This window comes from Bombyx mori, chromosome 9 (assembly GCF_030269925.1).
Source record: "Bombyx mori chromosome 9, ASM3026992v2".
Taxonomy (NCBI): domain Eukaryota; kingdom Metazoa; phylum Arthropoda; class Insecta; order Lepidoptera; family Bombycidae; genus Bombyx; species Bombyx mori.
This window is the reverse complement of record NC_085115.1, coordinates 7,450,746-7,465,246: the sequence shown is the minus strand read 5'-3', so window position 1 is coordinate 7,465,246 and position 14,501 is coordinate 7,450,746. Positions and strand designations below refer to the sequence as shown.

At 41.3% G+C, this 14,501-nt stretch overlaps 1 protein-coding gene across 5 annotated transcripts in view; it reads left to right on the top strand.

The window, feature by feature from the left end:
• LOC101738295 (zinc finger and BTB domain-containing protein 17) overlaps nt 1-14,501 on the top strand; it is a 57,819-nt gene that overhangs the window by 21,396 nt on the left and 21,922 nt on the right. For 3 of the 5 annotated variants that reach the window (XM_021346601.3, XM_021346600.3, XM_021346602.3), the window contains exon 2: nt 10,544-10,704. In XM_021346601.3, the coding sequence (XP_021202276.3) occupies nt 10,564-10,704 (141 nt within the window). In that variant the 5' untranslated portion in view covers nt 10,544-10,563. Of the gene's footprint in view, nt 1-2,453; nt 2,651-3,529; nt 8,163-10,543; nt 10,705-14,501 lie in introns of those variants that run through there. The other 2 variants (XM_012688561.4, XM_062670081.1) reach the window with 2 other exon arrangements.

Below are 14,501 nucleotides of genomic sequence, written 5' to 3'. Positions count from 1 at the left end.
GATACTGTGCATGTCGGAGTTCAAATCCAGGAGCAAATTACAATTATTATCAAATTTATTTGTATCCAAGCCTGTTCACAAAACGACTTTGCCATGAAGGAATAACGTTGTCCAATGAAAATTTCATTCACACAATTCATAAACTTTCGCGGTAGGCCGTACTTTGAGACTGCACAGTAGATGTTTAGCGTCGTTCCTACAGTCATGCTTTCTAGCTGGACGGGTAGAGGACTGCCGTTTTATTGAGCCATCGAAACTTCAACTTTATATCCAACACTGAGCATTTAGATTGTCATGTCTATTGACCCTAAAATGCTTTGTTGCCGTGCAAATACCAGTTACGTCAATTTTCCCTTAATAAAAAAGAAAAATAAATTTGATTGAGGCTCAAAAGAAAATATGGGATTCTATCATTTGTAAAAACATGGCATACATATGTACATAGGTATTAAAGTATATTTATGCATTCCTATTGGCTTGGTATAAGCAATATCGTGTAGAATTTATGATGTTTCGTATGGGTTATGTTTGCTAGTGTAATATATTTTGTTCGTTGATTTTCGGTAAATAGCAAAAACCACTGCAAGATGAACATCGTTTTATCGAGGAATAAACTCTCATATTCACTATAGCAGCCATCTTTGAGCTTGCCGTTGCATTTATTGTACTTATAATTAGATGTAAATAGCCCGGAAAATAAATAAAAAAATGTTTTATAATTCCTCTACGTAAACAAGATGATGGGAGGAAATTAGAAGCGAATGCATAAATAGCACTATATTTCTAATGTCCAATATCCTTTAAAAAAAATACTGAGACTAACTTTGACCGAGATCGTAGCCCGAGCCAGTTGTATAGTTGTCAGAGTCAACAACGTGGCTATTAGGCGTTGGTGTCGTTAAATTAATGGTTCACATGAAATATCTTATGCAACCAAATTGGTTCATAATTGATATTTTTATTTAAGACTTTATTGAAAACTATTGCATTCTTTTGGCTTTTTACGGTAGGTAGAGCGACTAGAAAACTTGTATTGAGCATCAAATATATTTGCACAACAAAAACAAATAAAACATTGAAAACATATTAGGTAATTGTGCCATGGGTAGTTTTACCGTTGGCTATTTGCTCCAGGTAAACTTAGAGAAAATACAAGAATTATAAAAAAACATAGATAGATTATAATTTGTGTTTTATTTGTTTAGAAATAATGTATGAGTCAATATGAGGAGATAGTTACCATCGAGAAATCCGTTTTATCTCGTTTACACCAAATTTCCTCATATTTCTTAAAAATAAAAAAAAATAAAGAGACATTTACCTAAGAAACCTCGTTTATTTAATGTATGTATATTAAATGAATATGAATCAAAATGTTTAATTGTAAAAAATAAAAATAGAAAATATGATGTTCTGCACCTGCTAATAGTATGAACATATTATATATTTGTAGGCAGCGGCTTGGCTCTGCCCCTGGCATAGCTGACGTCCATGAACGATGGTAACATCAGGTGGACCGTGTGCTCGTATGCTTACGAGGACCATAAAATAAAAGTACATAATAGTGAGCGAACATCTGATTCTCATCTGAAGTCTTAATTCCTCATATTGACCTATGCGACTATGCCGGTTTTCAAATCCCGCGGGTATAATATATTTTTTCTAATAAAATACATACTTAATTCATATTAGCGAATGAATATTACGGTTAATGAATTATATCGTGTAAGAATAATTATAATCAATTCCGCAAGAATAATACGAATAATTCTTACTGATAGAGCGTATGTAAGTACGCCTAGCTCTGTAACCACTTAATACCAAGTGAGCCGTGAGCTCGTGAACAGGAATAAGGAGGGTCTCATCGCGTATTATTATTCCTAATAGCTACTAATTACATAATTGACTTGTTTATTGAACCAAAAATACTAAACTTAAAAATGCGATCTTTAACTATTCAATGTAACAATACTTATATTTTTGTTGCGGTACAAAGATCATTTCTTGTCATTAAACGTCCCGTTTACGGTCAAAAGTTATCTGAAATGTTTTAAAAAATATTTTGTTTCATTTACTGACTTAAATGTGCACATATCAACTGTTTATACAGGTAAATCACATGACGTAGGCATGTGCAACAATTTTAATATTGTGCCTTGAGTTTTAGCATTGCCTAAAACGATAACATTGATAACGCTTATCTGTTGCAACTTTATCGAGTGCAAGCAAAAACCAATTGTAAATTTAAATTTATTTGCAATAAGAACGATGTCATAATATCACCATGCAGAATAATCCGCGTATACATGTTATAATCTACGTGAATTAGACCTAATAAGCTAAAAATTAAAATTGTGCGCGCAGGACCTACCTAAATAAAAATTGATAGAGTGAAGCAGCAGACATAATAGGCACATAAAATTTGTACGGTCCTAAATTATAAATAGAATGTTCCGCGTCCGCGGCCTTTAGAACGGGCGTGTGATGCGAGAGCTAGAGTGGGGAGACATAGACGGCTCGATGACATCACTGTTGAGTTGCAGTGCGGTGCGACCGCCAACTCTTGCGCAATCGCACGCGCCCTTGATCTTGACTGCGCTGCGGCCGCAACGCACGCGTGTTCGCACCTACGTCTACGTATAAATACTAGGTAGGTACTACCGCAACTATATTTATCAATGCGCATGTAGGCGCGAAACTGTAATTGTACTAGTAAAACAACGTTATTGCGCTGCTATGTACTTCTAAGAGAATCGGACAGTTCCGGCTCTCCGCTGTACCATAGGTAAATGCTGCAATTAATATTTTAAAAGCACCGAACATATAATAAATAGTATTGAGTTAAAAAAAAACATTTAACCGTAACTATTTGCGAATCCGAATTTTTAATATTATGTTAAATTATTAATGAATCCCAACTTTAACTGGTAAATTCTTGAGTAATCGAAATTAACTTATCCCCTATTACTTTCACATAGTGAAGACTATTTAATCTGATCATTCGTAGCCTTGGAAATAGACTTCGATGTTCAACGTGGCCAAATACTTTTTTAGATTACGTCTAAGACGCCATCAACTGCCGATAAATGAGATCCTCATGCTAGCACACGATTATCTTACTTGGCTTTTGAAAAATAGATAACATCCATACTATTAATTTCGTTAAGCTTGTAGAAAATTCTATTACTTACTCGCAACAGCACAAGTATCTATCTATTGGTAAAAGTTAAAAGCGATCGAATCAATTAACATGCGTTAAGATAATTTAATCCATAATGATTAATTTAATCCCACGACAGGTGTTTTATCTGGGTTGCTTTTCATCTCGTAACCATGTTACATTTGGACTCGCTTAGTTCTATTTCATTAATATTAATTAGTTATATATATGACATGAAATCACAGTAACGTCTACTACTAACAAAATAAGTGCTCAAGAGGAGGAACATTACATCTGGTTAAGCCTGACCTAATGAATATAACAATAATAATGTATGAAGAACCATATCACGTCAATTCCATATTACAGAAAAGAAATAGAAGTGCTTTCAATATTCAAGAAATGACCCACAATTAGTTCAAGCTTCAAGCCTTAAGTCAACTCACTCACATATTATTATGGAATGAATTGAAATGTTGTCAATACTAAAATGTTAAAATATGTTAATAAGATGATAATAGAAATGAAATAAAATGCTCTAAATTAATTCGTATCACATAAAAAGTTACATTCTAGATGGATATATTTTGTCCAGGATACCTGTACTTTAACATAATCTGTGGATAAAATAAAATTGATAATTTAATCCTAAAGGTTCAAACCAAGCAAAACAAAGAAATATAATAATAGTATACCGAAGAATTAAAGTTCTGAAACATAAGCAATCAAAGCTTTTGATGAAAAGATTCAGAGAGAACGAATAACTGGACATAACGGGACAACTCTTAGTTTTAAAATGACCAAGAATTTTTATAAATACTATATTGGGCAGAACACAAGTTCATTCTTGTAATGAACTTAATCCATGGAATAACCGACACACCTAATCTCTTAACCCAGATTTAAAAAAAATCAGCCCCTAAGTACACTACCATGAACGATGAAATATAAACCGTTTATAAGAAAGCCCGCTCGTTCGAATTTAGGTCCGTACTCTCCCTTAAACAGAATCCTTTGGGACTACTATAATGTCCACGGTAGCGCGGTCTCCGTCAATGTTCGTTCGGAGTTGTCCGATTGCGCTGAACTAATTTTAAGTGAACTTGATGTTTTTTCTAACTGTCTCACAACTTACAGGAAAAATCTGTCGCGGATCATTTCCCAATTAAATATTAATTAATCTTAAGCAATCAATTAAATGTAATCAAATCTTAGTTATATAATCTTTTTATTTTTGTTGTTAATGCACTGTCGATTGCACCTATAATTGAGGTGACATCTGCCATAAACTTTTGTCAGTTTGTCAATGTTTTGTATTGATGATCACTTTGTTGGTGCAACTTAATATATAAATACATAAATAAAATAAAACTTGTGTTCAGACGTCATCTGAGCCCAAAATATATCTTTATCATCATTATTTTCTGATCCAGAATTCTTAGGTTAATCTTTGATTACATAAATTGACTATGCCGATGTTGTTGCTACCGTTCTAAAAGTTGTTTATAACAAATTATGAATAAATTCAAAATTTTAAATTCATTTAAAATGTATGTAATACTATAGACAACTTAATAACGGGGGAAACAAGTGGAAATTATCTGGCTTAAAATGTATATGTGTTTGTATTGTAGGATATACCTTCGACTATATCAATTTATTAAAGTACGATAGGTAACCCAGGTAGCCCACTAGCATTCCGATAGAGGCACCCGTCACGTGCGGACGTGCTCATCGTCCACTCGATCGCCCGGTCTTTGTTCGCCCGGCTTTTGTTAGCCCGGCCATTGTTCGCGCGGCCTGTGTTCGTGATACATCTGCCGACCAAGTGTGTTTCCTGGAAGCTTTTATTTGTTTTGTTTTAGTTATTTTTGTGTTCGTGGAACATTTGCCGACAAAGAGATTTCCTGCAAGTATTTATTTGTTTTGTTTCTTTTTGTAATTTCTGTTTTGTTGTGCTCTTTCTTTGTCCTGTAGTAATCGCGCCGCATTGCCACCTGTGTTCAATAGAACCGCTCTAGGTCCGAGAAGTTGGGGCCTCGCCGCAAGGCGAGTGTTTTCAAGACCCGGGGCCGCCCCACCTGGGTACTCAGCGATCATGGACGCTGTATTCGCGGAATTCCTCCGACTTCGCCACCCACAGCTCGCCTCAGAGTTTCTGGCCTTCAAGGCCAATCACACTGCGAGCCCTCTCGAGAACTCCGCCGCGCTCGCTGCTCCTGCGTCGCCTATACCTGCGTGCAGAGCTTCTGCATTGAGCACCGCAGCCTCTGTCGTGCCTGCCGCTCCCGTGTCGCCTATACTGGCGAGAAAAGCTGCTGCGTCGTCCGCCGTGACCATCGTTTCAGCTGAGCGATCATCCGCGGCCTCCGTCGCGCCCTCTAAAACACCTACACTTGCTCGTAGGTCGCCTGCACCCGCCTCCTCGTGCTCCGACTCTGACTCGGACATGGAGGTCGACCTCGCCCCCGCCTCATCGACGGATGGATTCACCCTGGTACAAAAGGGTAAGAAGCGTGCCGCGGAGTCTCGAGCTCCCGCGGCCGCTAAAATTAGCAAAGCTGTGAACGCGTCGCGCCCCCGCCCTCAGACTCCCGTTGCGCCCCCAGCCCGTGCCACTCCGTCGCCGCGTCCGGTGGCACAAAATAAAACCCAGACCCCTCCCCCGGTTATCCTTCAGGAGAAGGCAGCTTGGGATCGAGTTTGCCTGGCCCTTAAGGCCAAAAATATAAATTTCACGAATGCCCGTAACCTCGCGAACGGCATTCAAATTAAGGTTCAAACACCCGACGACCATAGGGCCCTCTCTTCTTACCTCCGTAAGGAACGTATAAGTTTCCATACTTATACGCTCCAGGAGGAGCGCGAACTCCGCGTTGTAATACGCGGAATCCCTAAGGAGTTAGATGTAGAGCTCGTCAAGGCCGATCTGTTAGAACAGGGCTTTCCAGTGAATTCTGTGCACCGTATGCACACCGGTCGCGGTAGGGAGCCATATAATATGGTTCTAGTCACCCTCCAGCCTACCCCCGAGGGTAAGAAAATCTTCAACACACAGACCGTCTGTAGGCTCTCCGGTATCGCCATCGAAGCCCCCCATAAAAAAGGCACTCCTAGCCAGTGCCATAACTGTCAATTGTACGGGCACTCTTCCCGTAACTGTCACGCGCGCCCCCGATGTGTTAAGTGTTTGGGCGATCACGCCACGGCCCTCTGCGCTCGCGACCAAAAAACCGCGACGGAACCGCCTAGTTGCGTCCTGTGTCGAACACAGGGTCACCCCGCGAATTACCGTGGTTGCCCCCGAGCCCCTAAAATAAATCGCCGCGTCGCCCGCCAAAACCGCCTCCGAGCTTCCGGCCCAGACATCAAAGCCTCGGCACCCTCTGCGTCGCAGGCTAAGCCAGCGTTCGTTCCGGCGGCGGTGCCCAGTGTCTCGGCCTGGGCAAAACCGCTGCCGTACACGAACACGGCTACAACTCCCTCCTCCGCAAATCGTCCCGCCCCCGCGACTCGTCCCTCTCCCGCGACTTGCCCTCCGACCGCGTCCGAAAATCTCGCTTTAGCGATCGACTTCTTTCAGTCGATCAACTTTGAGCGCGTTAACGCTTTGGGCGACGCCATTCGCGCTGCCTCCACTGCACAACACTTTATCGCCGTTGTGCAGGAATACGCCGACGTATACGCGTCATTAAATACGTACGTCCTCCCCTCACTCCGCCGGTAATCAATGGCGTATATAAGTAGAATAAAGCCCCTATCCGTAACGATAGGATTTTTTAACGCTTACGGTCTCGCAAATCAACGTGATCAGGTTTCTGACTTTTTGCGTGACCATCAAATTGATATCTTTTTAGTGCAGGAGACCCTACTTAAGCCCGCGCGCCGTGACCCTAAAATCGCGAACTATAACATGGTCAGGAACGACAGGCTCTCTGCCCGTGGTGGTGGTACCGTCATTTACTATAGAAGAGCCCTGCATTGCGTCCCGCTCGATCCTCCCGCGCTCGCTAATATCGAAGCATCAGTGTGCCGAATCTCACTGACGGGACACGCGCCGATCGTTATCGCGTCCGTTTATCTTCCACCGGATAAGATCGTTCTAAGCAGTGATATCGAGGCGCTGCTCGGTATGGGGAGCTCTGTCATTTTGGCGGGCGACCTAAACTGTAAACACATCAGGTGGAACTCACACACCACAACCCCGAATGGCAGGCGGCTTGACGCGTTAGTCGATGATCTCGCCTTCGATATCGTCGCTCCGCTAACCCCGACTCACTACCCGCTAAATATCGCGCATCGCCCGGATATACTCGACATAGCGTTATTAAAAAACGTAACTCTGCGCTTACACTCGATCGAAGTAGTTTCAGAGTTAGATTCAGACCACCGTCCCGTCGTTATGAAGCTCGGTCGCGCTCCCGATTCCGTTCCCGTCACGAGGACTGTGGTGGATTGGCACACGCTGGGCATCGGCCTGGCTGAATCTGATCCACCATCGCTCCCGTTTAACCCGGACTCTATCCCGTCTCCTCGGATACCGCTGAAGCCATAGACATCTTAACGTCACACATCACCTCGACATTAGATAGGTCATCGAAACAAGTTGTAGCGGAGGACTTCCTTCACCGCTTCAAATTGTCCGACGATATTAGGGAACTCCTTAGAGCTAAAAACGCCTCGATACGCGCCTACGACAGGTATCCTACCGCGGCAAATCGTATTCGAATGCGTGCCCTACAACGCGATGTAAAGTCTCGCATCGCCGAAGTCCGAGATGTCAGATGGTCTGATTTCTTAGAAGGACTCGCGCCCTCCCAAAGGTCTTACTACCGCTTAGCTCGTACTCTCAAATCGGATACGGTAGTAACTATGCCCCCCCTCGTAGGCCCCTCAGGCCGACTCGCGGCGTTCGATGATGACGAAAAAGCAGAGCTGCTGGCCGATACATTGCAAACCCAGTGCACGCCCAGCACTCAATCCGTGGACCCTGTTCATGTAGAATTAGTAGACAGTGAGGTAGAACGCAGAGCCTCCTTGCCACCCTTGGATGCGTTACCACCCGTCACCCCGATGGAAGTTAAAGACTTGATCAAAGACCTACGTCCTCGCAAAGCTCCCGGTTCCGACGGTATATCTAACCGTGTTATTAAACTTTTACCCGTCCAACTCATCGTGATGTTGGCATCTATTTTTAATGCCGCTATGGCTAACTGTATCTTTCCCGCGGTGTGGAAAGAAGCGGACGTTATCGGCATACATAAACCCGGTAAACCAAAAAATCATCCGACGAGCTACCGCCCGATTAGCCTCCTCATGTCTCTAGGCAAACTGTATGAGCGTCTGCTCTACAAACGCCTCAGAGACTTCGTCTCATCCAAGGGCATTCTCATCGATGAACAATTCGGATTCCGTACAAATCACTCATGCGTTCAACAGGTGCACCGCCTCACGGAGCACATTCTTGTGGGGCTTAATCGACCAAAACCGTTATACACGGGAGCTCTCTTCTTCGACGTCGCCAAAGCGTTCGACAAAGTCTGGCACAATGGTTTGATTTTCAAACTATTCAACATGGGCGTGCCGGATAGTCTCGTGCTCATCATACGGGACTTCTTGTCGAACCGCTCTTTTCGATATCGAGTCGAGGGAACCCGCTCCTCCCCACGATCTCTCACAGCTGGAGTCCCGCAAGGCTCTGTCCTCTCACCCCTCCTATTTAGCTTATTCGTCAACGATATTCCCCGGTCGCCGCCGACCCATTTAGCTTTATTCGCCGACGACACGACTGTTTACTATTCTAGTAGAAATAAGTCCCTAATCGCGAAGAAGCTTCAGAGCGCAGCCCTAGCCCTAGGACAGTGGTTCCGAAAATGGCGCATAGACATCAACCCAGCGAAAAGTACTGCGGTGCTATTTCAGAGGGGAAGCTCCACACGGATTTCCTCCCGGATTAGGAGGAGGAATCTCACACCCCCGATTACTCTCTTTAGACAACCCATACCCTGGGCCAGGAAGGTCAAGTACCTGGGCGTTACCCTGGATGCATCGATGACATTCCGCCCGCATATAAAATCAGTCCGTGACCGTGCCGCGTTTATTCTCGGTAGACTCTACCCCATGATCTGTAAGCGGAGTAAAATGTCCCTTCGGAACAAGGTGACACTTTACAAAACTTGCATAAGGCCCGTCATGACTTACGCGAGTGTGGTGTTCGCTCACGCGGCCCGCACACACATAGACACCCTCCAATCCCTACAATCCCGCTTTTGCAGGTTAGCTGTCGGGGCTCCGTGGTTCGTGAGGAACGTTGACCTACACGACGACCTGGGCCTCGAATCAATTCGGAAATACATGAAGTCAGCGTCGGAACGATACTTCGATAAGGCTATGCGTCATGATAATCGCCTTATCGTTGCCGCCGTTGACTACTCCCCGAATCCTGATCATGCAGGAGCCAGTCACCGTCGACGCCCTAGACACGTCCTTACGGATCCATCAGATCCAATAACCTTTGCATTAGATGCCTTCAGCTCTAATACTAGAGGCAGGCTTAGGGACCCCGGTAACCGTACTCGTCGAACTCGACAAAGAGGTCGACGTGCAACCTAACCCATGCATCAGCCCGCTGAGTTTCTCGCCGGATCTTCTCAGCGGGTCGCGATTCCGATCCGGTAGTAGATTCATTCGCGAAACAATTGCTCTTGAGTTGTTAGGTCTCCTTCGGAGGCGCTCGGGCAGTTGTTAGCAAATCCCACCCCTCTTGGCTGAGCCTTTGCTCGCCCACCTGTCCTGGTGAAACTGGAAAGGCCTTCGGGCCACCAGTAAACTTTCAATCATAAAAAAAAAAAAAAAAAAAAAAAAAGCCCACTAGCGCCATGCAACTATTTCGGAATTGAAATCCCGCAAGCAGCTACCAGTTTTTTCTGACTGACTTTCATAGCAATAATATCGTATGATAAAAATTAACACCACAAAAAGTATAATTAGTGGAATTACTGGTAGTATGACGTGAGATGATCGCACCGGTAAGTACCACCACTTCAACCACCCATACCATACAGCAACGTTATATTTTCTACTAAGACTTCAATTTCATGTCCTAAGGAGGGTGGCATTTATGTTTGAGATCTATGGTTTCCGGTAATCATTAAGTAGGTCGTGTACTCATTAATTTCTCCATTTTATGTTTTCGTGATAGTCATACAAAGCATAATCGGATTTCATTGGTTTTTAATCATCCTCAATGACTTTGTTGGTGATATACATATTTCTAGACCCGTCAGACTATCTAAAGCTTTCAATAACCGCTCTATTACTAGAATATGATATTAATACAGGTCTACAGAACTATATTTATGCCTCTTTGTTACTGATTCACAGCGGCGGGAGCTAGCTCAGACATGGGAAGTGAGCACTATTGCCTAAGGTGGAACAATCATCAGAGCAACCTGCTGGGAGTATTCAGCCAGTTGCTGCACGACGAAAGTTTGGTAGACGTCACACTTGCTTGTGCCGAAGGTGCATCCATCAGAGCGCACAAGGTAATTTATTTCAAGTCATTTAATAAGTAACCTTATATTTAAAAAAAGGAAAATGTATTTTGTTCGGTGAATATGCCTACTATTCGATATTGCATAAAACGAATTCCAAAACGTACAAGAGCACGAGTATCAAGAGATTCTCTGTTAACATTCACATATGAACCCATATAACAACTTTACAGAGGTAGATAATTAATTCCAATATGCGTTTCGCTATGTCTGCAAGGTTTTTATAAAAACTGAATTTTAAGTACCCAATGTAACATTGTTTCTCAGAAAACAAATTTCCTTGAGCACCACTGAGGGATGTAAATTTTATTTACATTAATATTTATGATCTGTAATTTCATCGAATGACTACTAATATTTTTATAAGAGAAATTATATTTTTGTTACTTTGTTAACAAGTTCTACCCTCCATGCTTATTAAGTTTATTCATTAGAAACGCACTGAACTCGCTGTTTTATAATAAAATTTTGTGATACGTTACTGCAAACACTCGTATATGTACGTATGGTACTAGACCATATCTACATTAATCAAAGAATAGTTAATAAATAAAATTAAGTCGCCGTAGCCTAAATGATAAGACCCCGGTAGTACTCGAATCGAGCGATGTGACCGTGCCATTGTTGAAACTCCGCATGCAGATGCTAATTTTATAACGAAATGCATACGTAAAATTAGGTTCAAGTACGACTTTCACTTTACTGGTGGTAAGACGTCTTGTGAGTTCGCACGAGTAGGTACCTCCGTCCTGCCTATTTCTGCCTTAAAGCAGTAATGCGTTTCGGTTTGAAGGGCAGGGCAGCCGTTGTACTGTAAAAACTTCAGACTGTTAGAACTGTACTCTTAGAGCTCATGCCTCACGGAGAATTATAAGCTAGTTGGGGATTTTGTTATGTTGTAAACGTTAATGCTATTTACCCATCTTTTGGTTTAATGGCAACTGGTTTAATTCCCGAATTACCCTTTTTTTGTTAACTACGATTTCAATCATATAAATATAAAACAGTTGGATCTAACTTGATGTTTACTCGAATCGTCATTAATTGTCACCAAAACATGTCAATGAACATCAAAATTATATTTTTTTGTTTCCTTTATATCTTAAACCTCTTAATAGTGAAAAATTGTATGGTTCAAATTAATTTATTCTTTACAAATTTACTAGATGATGACCGGTTTTTTTTGATAAGGCCATCTTGGTTAGTTGCCCTCAATTAAGAAAAATAGTATTATTAAACGCCAATAGATGTCGGGAAGAGTTGATTATTGAAAACACGAATAAAACAACATTTTCTGAAAATAAATCGTAGCTAGATCGATTTATCGCCCCCGAAATCCCCTGTATACTAAATTTTATGAAAATTGTTGGAGCCGTTTCCGAGATTCAGATTATATATTATTATCGACCAGAAGTGAGGTAGTTAACAAAAAGAAATAAATAACACAGAACTGGCCTAATTATATTTCACTGAATTAACAAACTTCTAACAAAATGATTTCAATTTACTACTAACGAAAACTGTTAAAATTACACAAGTCCCAAACATGTTTCAACAAGAACCGCACACACGAACGCCACGCACAAAAAAGAGGCAAAGGCGCAGCAAGGGATCGCTTTTATAGTTTTAGCGCTGGCTCTCGGTCGGTGGTTGCCTGGATTCGGTAACAATATATATACAAGAATTGCTCGTTTAAAGGTATAAGATAAGATTATATAGTAGTTCAACTTTCGTTTGTTATTACATATTACAATATTAGGCATTATTATTATTGTTTTGAAAAACTCGATAATTTTTGCTGATGTGTCTTTGCGTGTGTTTCAGAGGTTTAATTCAGAAGGCATTTCGATTTCGTTAGGAGATATCATAACTTTTTCTGGAAGCTCATCTCACGCAGTCATAACTAGAGTAGGCAAAAACAGTTTTTGTCGTTATTATATTTTCTTCGTTTTAGTGACAAAGAGCTGTGAGTGCGTTCGTTCGTTTTTCATCGTTTTAGTAACAATAAGGGTCCGTAAACTCCTGATTTTCTTAAATGCTATTACAATGCTAGTAAATGCTTTTACAATTCAGGTACATCATAATAACCTATGAATTTATTTTATGTTTTAATTAAGCTTCCTCTCTCTTACGTTATTCAAGTGTAGTCAGACCAAGATCTCTAAATCGATGTTCCTACGGCTTGTGATGAACAGATTAGCGGAGAAAGGGTATTTTGTTTTTCTCTGCTGGACTGGATCTAATATGCATGAATTTGAAGTAAGAATAATTATGGGGATTTTAAGATGGATAATAATATTAGCATATTCCAAATGTATATCTTTAATGTACCTATATGCTACCATTACATAAATGCATACTTTTTTTTATGAATGAGGGATTAATGGTGGCCCAGAGGTTTTTCCAATTTCACCAGAACATACGCAAAAGAGCAAAGGCTTAGGTAGGAGGGGTAGGATGTGCTAATGTGCTGCCCGAGCGCCTCCAAAGGAGACATAACAACTCAAGAGCAGCTGTTTCGCGAATGAATCTACTACCGGATCGAAATCGCAATCCGCTGAGAAGTTCCGGCGAGAAACTCAGCGGGCTGATGCATTGGTTAGGTTGCACGGCGAACTTTTTGCCGAGTTCCACAAGTAGGGTTACTGGAGTCCCTAAGCCTGCTCCCAGCGTTAGAGCTGAAAGCGTCTAATACAAGGGTTATTGGATCTGATGGATCCGTGAGGAATGCATACTATTCGAATTAATACATTTATATATATATGTACTCGTATATATGTATTAGGTTTGTTGATTTGTTTCGGCTCTAATATCCTATTTTTATAATAGCGCTCAGTAAAGAAACCAATTTGCCCTATAAAGGTCAAATGAACTTGGTTGGGTTTTATTAAAGAAGTTGAGCGGTAGAAGCGTAACTATAATTTTATTATGAAGTTTATAGTATCTTTATACTTATATTAGGGATTAATAAAGTATGAAATTGCCGATTTGTACTGAAAAATTGAAATTCGTTTTTTATTTTATTTAACATATTTATTTAATCAAAATATCTACCATTATTATCTATACATTGCTGCCATCTAATAAGAAGGTCATTTATGCCTTTGAGATAGAACCTTGGTGATCTAGATTCTACAAACTGTGTGAAAGCATTTTGTACTACCTCCTGGGAAGAAAATTTTTTATCACGTAGATAATTATCCAAATCACGAAAAAATTATAGTCCGTTGGAGCAAGGTCTGGCGAATACGGAGGGTGACGAATGGTTTCTAATTGCAGTTCCTGTAGAGTTAAAACAGTTTCTTGTGCTGTGTGAGGTCTCGCGTTATCATGGAGCAATAATGGTGAAAAACGATTCATGAGTCGGGGCTGTTTTACTGCAAGTTTTGCTATCATTGTTTGGAGTTCCGCACAGTACCTAAATATCTACCGTAATTGCTTGACCAGATCGGAGAGAGCTATAGTGAATAACACCATGCTGAGACCACCAAACAGTTACCATCACCTTTTTATTAGACACTGTTGCGGCGTTTGACCTGGGGTCAGCCATTGCATTTTTCGCTTACGGTTATCGTAAAGAATCGACTTTTCATCACCTGTTCGATGCAATATTCCTTCATTTCTGCATCGATTCAACAGGGCAACACATCTTTTAACACGCGTTCCTTTCTGCAGATCAGTCAAATCATGAGGCACCCATTTTTCATATTTTTTTATTTTATTGATTTGACGCAAATGAGTCCATATTGTTGGTAAGGAATCGTGAAGCCATGCCGCTAATTCCTGGG